Source organism: Populus euphratica, unplaced genomic scaffold (genome assembly GCF_000495115.2).
Source record: "Populus euphratica unplaced genomic scaffold, PopEup_1.0 scaffold1219.1, whole genome shotgun sequence".
NCBI lineage: Eukaryota > Viridiplantae > Streptophyta > Magnoliopsida > Malpighiales > Salicaceae > Populus > Populus euphratica.
Window position 1 is genome coordinate 19,856 of NW_011501072.1, and position 11,012 is coordinate 30,867.

General features: G+C 30.6%; 1 protein-coding gene and 1 long non-coding RNA gene across 3 annotated transcripts in view; both read left to right on the forward strand.

Moving 5' to 3' along the window:
• The window catches only part of LOC105117193 (uncharacterized), a 21,118-nt gene that overhangs the window by 2,515 nt on the left and 7,591 nt on the right, over window positions 1-11,012 (forward strand). Inside the window, exon 2 of the long non-coding RNA XR_840687.1 lies at window positions 4,385-4,396. This is a non-coding gene — a long non-coding RNA (uncharacterized LOC105117193). The remainder of the gene's footprint in view (window positions 1-4,384; window positions 4,397-11,012) is intronic.
• On the forward strand, window positions 7,415-10,506 carry LOC105117192 (myb-related protein 308-like). Of its 2 annotated transcripts, XM_011014768.1 has the most exons (4): window positions 7,415-7,569; window positions 7,712-7,841; window positions 7,940-8,206; window positions 10,111-10,506. In XM_011014768.1, exons 1-4 carry the CDS (start codon window positions 7,437-7,439, stop codon window positions 10,493-10,495), a joined length of 915 nt encoding a protein of 304 aa, XP_011013070.1. In that variant the 5' UTR covers window positions 7,415-7,436; the 3' UTR covers window positions 10,496-10,506. The 2 variants fall into 2 exon arrangements, with proteins under 2 accessions (XP_011013070.1, XP_011013071.1); XM_011014769.1 differs by lacking the exons at window positions 7,415-7,569; window positions 7,712-7,841; window positions 7,940-8,206 and adding exons at window positions 9,319-9,498; window positions 9,638-9,767 and having other exon boundaries at window positions 9,868-10,506.

Genomic DNA, 11,012 nt, shown 5'->3' on the forward strand with positions numbered 1-11,012 from the left:
ACATGTCTTATTATTTTTATCTTATTAATTCTTAATGACTTGTTTTTTAAATAGTTAATCTACATTTGTGTTATATAACACTTATTACAACAAATGTTTGACAATTTTATAGCCAATTGTATGGTATAACCTATACTTGAGCTATGAAAGGAACTTGATTTGTTGTTAACATAAGCTAGCATCATAAATTCCTAATAATATTTAAGAGTTTGATGTTATTTAAATAAGATAATTAATATGACCATATTAATAATTTATAATGAGCTATTAATGACAAATTATCCGATTAGAACCTTCTTTGTGTGTGGTTTTCAGTTGAGTAATAAAAAAAGTTTATACTATACTTGTTTGAAATACCATTAGTGGATCCTGGAGAAAACAACTTTTATAACTAAAGTAGAAACTTATTGCTATAAAGCCATGTCATTCAGATTGAAGAATGTAAGGGCAACATATCAATAAATGATCAACCAAATATTTAAAAATCAATTATGAAGAAGTATGGAGGAATATGTTGACGACATGTTAGTAAAGAGCATGACCTTTGAATAACATCTCCTAGACCTTGAAGAAGTTTTCTTTATTTTGAGTCAATACTATATAAAACTCAACCCTTTTAAATGTGTTTTTGCTATTAAAGAAAAGAAAGGAAATTTCTAGGTTTTTTTAAAAGCTTCAAGGGAATCAAGCCAAATCCATAAAAAACTCAAGCCATACTAAACATGATGCCCCCGTAGACTATGAAAGAAGTGCAACGCCTTATAAAGAGATTGATTGCCCTTAATAGATTCATTGCTTACTAGTAGGAGTGCACTCTTCCCTTTTTCAAGACATTGAGAAACATAATCAATTTCTAGTTTTTTTTTCCTATATAAAGAAAATAGTTTTTTTCTATTTAGTAATATTAAGGTTTTTTTTTTGTTTTTTTTCTATATAAAGGGTTGTGATAGCCTTTGGCAATTAGAGACATAAATGAATAAAATTAAGTATTTTAAAAGTCTATATATTTAAGATGTTTATGGTCTTTGAAGGTTTTGATATGTAACAAACCTATTTATTTTTCTCTTCCATCTACCTCAATTAGTATTAAAACCTAATGATATTAGGTTATTACAAAGGTTATTACTTGTTGTATGCTACAATCTGAGGTTCTTTCATTTGTTATATGCTACTGAATAACAATGGCTGGAAGACAATCTAACAATCCTTGGTGGTTATTTTGATTCATTGTATGCTACAAAACAACCATGTCTGGAAGAGAGCAACCTATATAAAAGGTGTTGTGTTAAGGATCTATGATGGAACGACTTATATAAATGTATTGTGTTAGAAATCCATAATGAGATGGTGCATATAAAAGTATAAGGGATCCAAAATGAGGATTCCCACATATAAAATGATGTTTTAGATGGATAACAATTTTTTAACTGAAGACTAAACCTAATAGCAAGTTCCATTCAAATCGAGGAAGACTAATGCTATGGGTTTTTTTTAAAATATTTTTCTATTATTTTTTTTATTATGATGCTTTTGTGGTTTTCTTTTTATTTAAAAAAGATGTTTTTCCTAGTTTTTTTTTCATATTCATTATTATTATAATTTTCTATTTTTTTTATATAAAGAGTTGTAATACTTTTTGATAAATGGAAACATGAATGAATAGATACAATATATTTTGAGAATCTTCTTATAATTATGATATTTTAGATCTTATATCACATACTCAATTAAATTTTATTTTCTAAAATGAGGTCTTTATTGGCTTAAGAGTCATTGTCGCACCTCACAGCAGAGCGGCGACCCTCGATTGACTTTGGGTTTTTTTTGTGAATAAAGGAATCATCACTTAGTATTTTAGTCACTAGAAACCCTAATTGTACAGCGGAGCGGCGACCCTCAATTGACTTTGGGTTTTTTTCTTGAATAAAAGAATCACCACTTAGTATTTTAGTCACTAGAAATCATAATTGGTCTTTTAGAGATTCTAAGGCAAGTGACTGATTGCGTAAAGGAAAGGTATTAGCACCCCTAGTACGCCCTACCTAAAGTAAGCTGCTTGATATTTAGTTTACTTTATAATTGCTATGGTGTTAGTGTTTTCAGTAAGCTGCTTGATATTTAGTTTCCTTTAGAATTGCTATGGTGTTAGTGTTTTCTAATCTCATCAGCTTTTCTAAATTTGATTCAAACTAAATTTATTATGATAGAAATCAAAGGAGATTTCATGTGTTTTAAAAGCTCATTTTTTCCTTAGTATTTTAAGAGTTTGCGACTCGTAATCGTAAGGAGAAGGGAAAAAAATTTAGAAATCTAAGGAGCTTTAAAAACCTAATTTTTGCCTTAGTGTTTTATACCCTCACGGCTCGTAAACCATGGAGTAAAAAGTTGAAATATTCTTGATTATAATCAAGACTTCTTTCAAGGATGTGTGGTAACTTATTATTTCTAGAAAAATATTTTGGATATTAACCACTTGGGTTTCTTTATCCAAACATTAACGGTGAATAATAGATGAATTCCCCCCAAAATAAGATTTTTATATTTTTTGGAATATTGGCCAACACCTTTTGGAGTTTTACAAACATGTTGTAAAATCTAAAATATAAGAAAATAATTTTTATGTGTTTAAGAAATCATGCTAAAACAAATTTTCTTTTAAACTTCAAATATTTGTTTTTTTATAAAAGAGAAAATTCAAAATATATTAGGTATTGGTCATATGCAACACATAAGAAAACATCTATATATATATATTGCGTTGAAAATCAGGTATTCTAAATTCAAGATTGATATTTTTTACAACATAAAAAAAAACCTTAAAATAAATATGCCAAAAAATCATAAATCTCTTTCTCTTTCTTTTATTTTTTTGAAAAAAAATAGTAGGTCTGGCTGGGTCACTTACCCAAGCAAGTAACCCAACTGGACATAAAGGGGTGCAGTCCTCTCAAAGAATGGCGAGTTGCTGTTCAAGTGAATTAATTCACTTGAACAATACAAACACAAGGTAAAACGCAAGCAAGAAGACCACATTGCTATTCAAGTAAATTAAAATTCACTTGAATAGTGCAAACATAAAGAAAAAAATAATGCATGCAAAGAGTAGAAGAAAGCAGACTTGGAGGCGGGAGAGAATAAGTTGCAGTGATGTTGAAAGCGTGTTCGTCTGTTTCGAGCCTTTTCCTCCTGTTTAGTATGTGCATTTGTTTTCTGGTTTTTTCTTTTCTCTGCATTTTTGTCACTTTCTCTCCCTGGTTCCTGCACTTTCTTTTTCCCTGTTCAGCAAATATGTAGAAAAATGAAAGCAAAGATTGAAAGAGAGTCCCTACTTGTTTGTGGTTTCTCTTTCTTTTCTCATTTTTCCTACTTTTTCTTCTCCTCTTTCTCTTCAACTACTTGCCTTCCTAAACTCACAACAATACAAGGATGAAGGAAAGAAACCCTTTATTATCTGTGTTTTTTCTCTCCTAACTACCTGCCTCTCTTATGTTTTTTTCTTTTCTTTTTTTTTTTCTATTTTTTCTCCGTTCTTTCTTTTTTCTCTTTTTTCATCTCTCAGCAGAAAAGGCTTATATAGCCTAACATGCAGCTCTATTTAGGAAACAAACATTACATTAATTCTTGGTTGTAATCTCGGGTGAGTAAAAAATAAAAAACCAAAATATTTAATTCTAATTATGTGATCAGTAGTGATTTCTTTTCAAGTTAGAGGATGGTGCGACTCCTTTTTGTCCTCCTATAACTGGGACCATAAGGACCAATTATTTCCTTTGAAATGAGGCAAAAAAAAACATGGTTTGCCAGATAAAAGGAAAGAAGATAATCGGGGTAGCTGTGCAGAGAAAAAGGAAAGAATTACAGGGAGGCATTGTTTTCCTTTTTTGATCTAATTCCCATTCTTCAATTTCTTCATCTGGTAAAATTTCTTCTAATTTTATTTTCAATCAACTCCCTTATTTTAGCATCTTTTTCATTTGGTCGTTGGTCCAAAAAAGGGCTTCAAATTGGCCTGCAATTGGTCTTCAATCTTTAAACATCTTGCAATTGTGTCCCTGCCAACACGGGTTAAAAAAAAAATCATTCTTGTGGTAGGAATCCCTGTTTTCATACTAGATATTCAAATGAGAATATCTTGAGCTTCTAATATCAAAATCAAGTGATTTAAAAGCCCAAATTTATCTATGTATCCAAGACTACAACTTTGATGAAGGAGTCAAAGTGAGATATAATCGTTTTAGAGAACATAATCTGGCAGTAATCTGGTTGATCAAAAAGGGTTTCCCGATCTAATTCAGAAACTGACAATGTCGAGCATCCTGATACTAATAAGAGCATGAACTAAGAGCACCGATAATAAAATTTATGATGAAAATAGAGTTTTTAGTGCAAAACTCGAGTCAAGATCCTTCTCGTGACAGAAATCTCTACTTTCACATTAGATTCAAATGAGAATATCTTGAGCTTCTGATATCGAAATCAAAGAATTCAAAATCCCAAATTTATCTACTTGTCTAGGACTACAACTTTGATGAAGGAGTCAAAGTCAGATAAAATTGTTTTAGATAACAGAATCTAACATTAATCTAGTTGGTCAAAAAGGTTCTTGATCTAACATTGTCAAGCATCTAAATCTAATTGAGAGTTTTCCCTAAGAACAGTGATCCCTAAGACCCAATAACGGTGTAGGTCAATTTTTCAATATGTCATGAGTGACAGAATATAGATAGGATGAATAGATATCTTACGAAACTAAGTTAGAATCAGATGAACTAAGAGCACCGATAATAAAATTTATGATGAAAATAGAGTTTTTAGTGCAAAACTCGAGTCAAGATCCTTCTCGTGACAGAAATCTCTACTTTCACATTAGATTCAAATGAGAATATCTTGAGCTTCTGATATCGAAATCAAAGAATTCAAAATCCCAAATTTATCTACTTGTCTAGGACTACAACTTTGATGAAGGAGTCAAAGTCAGATAAAATTGTTTTAGATAACAGAATCTAACATTAATCTAGTTGGTCAAAAAGGTTCTTGATCTAACATTGTCAAGCATCTAAATCTAATTGAGAGTTTTCCCTAAGAACAGTGATCCCTAAGACCCAATAACGGTGTAGGTCAATTTTTCAATATGTCATGAGTGACAGAATATAGATAGGATGAATAGATATCTTACGAAACTAAGTTAGAATCAGAGCTTAATTTGAAATAAAAATTTGCGATAGCAGTAGAATCAATTTTTTTAGTGTAAATTATGAGGGATTTATCCAACCTTAAAGACCAGATAAAAAAGAAATGAATTTAGTATTATAAAGACTCTTGATCAATTTAAGAAAACCTGACGATTTGATAACAAAAAAAAAAAAGGATAAAGAGAGTATAAAACAGCTATACCAAGGTTTCAAAAAAATATTTATTTTTCTATCTTCGTCGATCATTCATAAAATATCAGCTAAACTATTATACTCAATTTCAAATAAATAAACATCGTCTCCAACACGTGGATTCTAAAAATAAATAACAACAGTCACAATGGTCGCTCGTTTCTCACCTCTATCCTGATCTTGTGCATGGTGGACATCGGGATTCCCTGCCACGCAAGCCAACAAATCTAGCACCATTCAAGCCATTTGGTTCTCACTATAATTTGGAAAGCATAAAAGCTGCACAAAATTTGAGAAATAGTATTTCGAAGATAACAATTTAATAGTTTCTGGACTTTTATTTGCCCGTTCAAAAGCTTTATCAAATATTGCCATAGCAATTCCATAAAAAGAAGAAGAAGAAGCTATAGCTAGCATACGGTTGGAAACATTTGAAGTGTATTAAAGTAAAATGAAATATTGTTAGTGTATCACTAAAAAAGAATTAATAAGTAGACTCGTAGATATACTATGTCTCTCTATTTCTTTAGTGGAGTTAAATCTTATCTTTTAGGATACAACAATCAATTATCCGGAAAACATTAGATTAAGTATAATAAGAAACTGTACATTAGAAAATAATTGTAACAAGAAGAGTAGCTAAGGAACACTTGGTGGAGTTTATTGTGGTTAAAATACTATTCATCTAAAATTTAATTTTTTTATTTAAAATTAATATTTTAGTATTTTTTATCATTTTAATATGTTGATATCAAAACTATTTTTTTAATATATATTATTTTTATGTATTTCATAATAAAAATATTTATAAAAAAATCACTACCACAATACCAAACATTACTTAAAACATTTTGAAGCTAGTTTTATATATAAAACAATATCTTTTTAATTTAAAATATAATAAAATATCATTTACACCAATTAGTTTATAACTTATCATCATGCCAAGCTGACAAAAAAAAATTAAAGATGGGAAATCACTAATTCCCTTCTCGATAATCCATCGGAACAATATTTTTTTGTATTAAATTTAGTTTTATTTTAAATTTTATTTTTTAAATTTTATCTTTTTAAAATTGAATTTATTAAGGATTGAGATTTATAATTTATTTTTATTTATATTATATGAGGTTACTTCAATCTCCTAATATAAATAGTGAGTTTTGTGACTTAACCTAGCTGAATTAGGTTTTTATATCATTTTTTGTAATTGATTTTTTTTTTAATTTTATCATTCAATATTTGGTTTGAGTAAGACTTATACTTTATAATTTATTTTGATTTTTTTATATGAGGTTATTGTAGTATTATGACCTAAGTTAAGGGTTTAGTGGATTAATTCAGGTTAACTCGGGTTTTTCATGGATCCTTTTTTTTATAAATTTTATTTTTCAATTTCATCCTTCAACATTCAATTGATTGAAAATAAGGCTTCATAATTTATTTTGACATGGTTTTTATTAAGTTATCTCGATTTTATGATTCAGATTAGACAAGTTAATTAGTTATTTTTGTTTTTTTTTTATAATTTAGATTTGACAAATTAATTGGATTTTTTTTTTTTATTTTTTATGATTCAGATTTAACAACTTAATTGATTTTTAATTTCATTCTTCAACAATTGATTGATTGAAAATTAACTTTTAATATTTTTTAAATTTGTTTTTTATTATTTTGTTGTGATTACAATCAAGATTCTATATATTAGTCTAGATTGATATGAGGCTATCTAATATTTTATTATCTTTTATATATATATATGTATGGGCGCCCGCAATCCTAGTATATTTTTATTAACATGTTGAAAAACAAAAAAAGGATCCGTCCCGTGAATAAATTATCTATTAACTTCCTATGAGTGCAAATACTTTCGTAAAAGAATTTACATCATTAAATTTTATTAAAAATTATAAATTTATTTCAAATTAAAAGATTGCTAAAACAGGACAGCCTACCAGTCTCCAACCTAGGTGTGGCAGTGGCCTATAAAAGAGCAACATAACCTCTTTTATCTAATTATTATACTTGTGAGTAGAGCGTGTGTGGAAAGAGATGGGAAGGAGTCCATGTTGCTCCAAGGAAGGACTCAACAGGGGAGCCTGGACTGCCTTAGAAGACAAAATACTGATGGCTTATATTAAAGCCCATGGGGAAGGCAACTGGAGAAACCTCCCCGAGAGAGCAGGTACTCGTAGAAACATTTAGCTTTTGCATATGTACGAGTGGAGTTCATTGATGCTCATTTAATGGAAACATGATTTAAATAAAGCACTTAATTTTATATAAGATTTCATGTTGAATGAAATGGATATTGTGAATGCATGTAGGTTTGAAGAGGTGTGGTAAGAGCTGTAGACTCAGATGGTTAAATTATCTTAGACCAGACATCAAGAGAGGCAACATTTCCCATGATGAAGAAGAACTCATTATCAAGCTCCATAACCTTCTTGGTAACAGGTTATCTCTCTCCCCCTCTCTCTTTTGTGCTTTACGCAGTTTACCTGTCCTTTTATGAGCAGTACTAGTAATTATTACTAGCATTCTTGAATATGTAGATGGTCTCTAATAGCTGGAAGGCTACCTGGGCGAACAGGCAATGAAATCAAGAATTATTGGAACACAAATCTGGGGAAAAAGGCAAAAGGCCAATCATCTTCACAATCCAAACAAAGCTCTCAAAGCAAATCTAGAGCAATTAAACCCTTGACCAGCACCCAACCATCAAAGTCAACACAGACAACCCAAGTCATCCGCACAAAGGCCACTGTGTGCACCAAGGTTTTGCTCTCATTACAGTCACCACCACCAACACGGACAGCACTTCCAAATCCCTTCTCCATAATTTACTAGAATAATATTTTTTTAATATTAAATTTAGTTTTATTATTAATTTTATTTTTTAACATTAAATTTATTATAAATTAAAATTCATAAATTTTTTTAGTTTATATTATATGAGATTATTTCAATCTCATAAATTAAATAGTGAATTTTATGATTTAACCCAATTAACTTTAAAATTTTTTATCCTTTTTTATAATTGATTTTATTTTCATTTCATCATTTAATATTTGATTTGACTATAAATTAAACTTTATAGTTTGTTTAATTTTTTTTTATACGAGGTTATCATAGTATTATAATATAAGTTAAGGGTTAGGCGGATTAATTTAGGTTAACTCGGGTTTTTTATGAATCCTTTTTTTAATAGATTTTGTTTTTCAATTTCATCCTTCAATATTCAATTAATTAAAAATTAAGCTTCATAATTTATTTTGATATGTTTTTTATTAGGTTATCTCGGTTTTATGATTCAAATTTGACAAGTTAATTGGGGTTTTTTTATTCTTTTTTAATTTATTTTTTCAATTTTATTCTTCAACAATTGGTTAATTGAGAATTAACCTTCAATATTTTTTTGATTTGCTTTCTGTAATTTTGTTGCGGTCTCATGACCTAGATCGAGATTTTACATGTTAATTTAGATTGACCTGGGTCTATCAAATATATATATCTTCTTGAGATTTTTTAGTCAAACTATGTTTTTTATCAAATTATTTATATTATTTTTGAACTCTTCTTGAGATTTTTTAGTCAAATTATGTTTTTTATCTCATTATTTATATTATTTTTGGACTTATCAAATTGATTGAAGCATAACAACTCAATCTTTATATATTTTTTTTTTATTGGAAACATGTTAGCATTGCATTATTTTTTTATTAACATTTTGAAAGAAAAAAAATCGATCCATGCCGTGAATAAATTATGTAGTAACTTCCTATGAGTGCAAATACTTTCGTAAAAGAATTTACATCATTAAATTTTATTAAAAATTATAAATTTATTTCAAATTAAAGGACCGCTAAAACATGTCAACCTGTCAGTCTCCAACCTAGGTGTGGCCTTGGCCTATAAAAGAGCCACGTAACCTCATTTATCTAATTATTATACTTGTGAGTGTAGTGTGCGTGGAAAGAGATGGGAAGGAGTCCATGCGGCTCCAAGGAAGGACTCAACAGGGGAGCCTGGACTGCCTTAGAAGACAAAATACTGATGGCTTATATTAAAGCCCATGAAGAAGGCAACTGGAGAAACCTCCCCGAGAGAGCAGGTATCGTAGAAACATTTAGCTTTTGAATATGTACGAGTGGAGTTCATTGATGCTCATTTAATGGAAACATGATTTAAATAAAGCACTTAATTTTATATAAGATTTCATGTTGAATGAAACGGATATTGAGTGTATGTAGGTTTGAAGAGATGTGGTAAGAGCTGTAGACTCAGATGGTTAAATTATCTTAGACCAGACATCAAGAGAGGCAACATTTCCCTTGATGAAGAAGAACTCATTATCAGGCTCCATAACCTTCTTGGTAACAGGTTCTCTTTCTCCCCCTCTCTCTCGTTTGTGCTTCACGCAGTTTACCTGTGCTTTTATGAGCAGTACTAGTAATTATTACTAGCATTCTTGAATATGTAGATGGTCTCTAATAGCTGGAAGGCTACCTGGGCGAACAGGCAATGAAATCAAGAATTATTGGAACACTACTCTGGGGAAAAAAGCAAGAGGGCAATCATCTTCACGATCCAAAAAAAGCTCTCAAAGCAAATCTAGAGCAATTAAACCCATGACCAGCACCCTACCATCAAAGTCAACAGAGACAACCCAAGCAATCCGCGCCCAGGCCACTAGGGGCACCAAGGTTTTGCTCTCATTACAGTCACCACCACCGACACGGACACCACTACCACCACCTGAAATTCTCTCCTCAACAGCCATGAACGACCCCTCTCAAGCTTCCTTGATAAATCATCAACAAGATGGTCCAAATTTTTATTGCGGAACTGAAGTGGTTCTTGCATGTCATGATGACTCAGATTTCTTCAATTTCGGAAAGTGGAATGAAATTCAACCTAATGATATAGACGGAGATACACTAATGACGAGTGGTTGTAACCGGAATTTGTCCGGGGGTTCTGAATATTCCTTGGGCTTATTTGATGACCTCATGCAAAAGGACTGGGCACTGAATCATTGTCCTGAAGACAATGCAACTTTGGACCTAGAGTCTCTCGCACATTTGCTTGATTCTGAAGAGTGGCCATGAGATTAGACACTGGCGAGAAACTACAGCAAAATCTCCACCCTAGAAGATATATTGGCACTTGTGGCATATCTCAATTGATTACTTTTGGCATATCTCAATTGATTATTATTCGTAGAAATCAAAGTAATAATTAGCTTGTGTATGGTGTGAAATTAGAGCAATTCCGTAATGATTTAGCATTTGTAAGCGCTGTGTCGGTAACAAACTACAATCATGTAATGTCCTCCTCTACTATACAGGGGTTCAAAATTTGACCTTTAATATGGCTAGGGACGATTATAACTGTGAGGTGCTTGACCGCTTTTTATGATTGACTTGTTTTAACTCGTAAGTGCATGAGTGTGCGATGTAGCAATTAACTCGGTAAGATCGAGGTCATATCCACAGAGAGCTAGATCTGGAAATTAAGCTAAGTAACAAAAAAAAAACTCAAGAGAAATTAAATTAACAATAACTTGGTTGAAAATAATTGATGGATGTGTTTGCAAAGAGAAAAAAAATGTAAATAGATTTGAAA

Bases quoted from the DNA above. Each gene is read 5' to 3' on its own strand.
- LOC105117192 (XM_011014768.1), top strand. From the start codon at position 7,437: ATGGGAAGGAGTCCATGTTGCTCCAAGGAAGGACTCAACAGGGGAGCC. The intron at 7,570-7,711 runs GTACTCGTAGAA...GAATGCATGTAG, and splicing joins AAACCTCCCCGAGAGAGCAG to GTTTGAAGAGGTGTGGTAAG. The intron at 7,842-7,939 runs GTTATCTCTCTC...TTGAATATGTAG, and splicing joins CATAACCTTCTTGGTAACAG to ATGGTCTCTAATAGCTGGAA.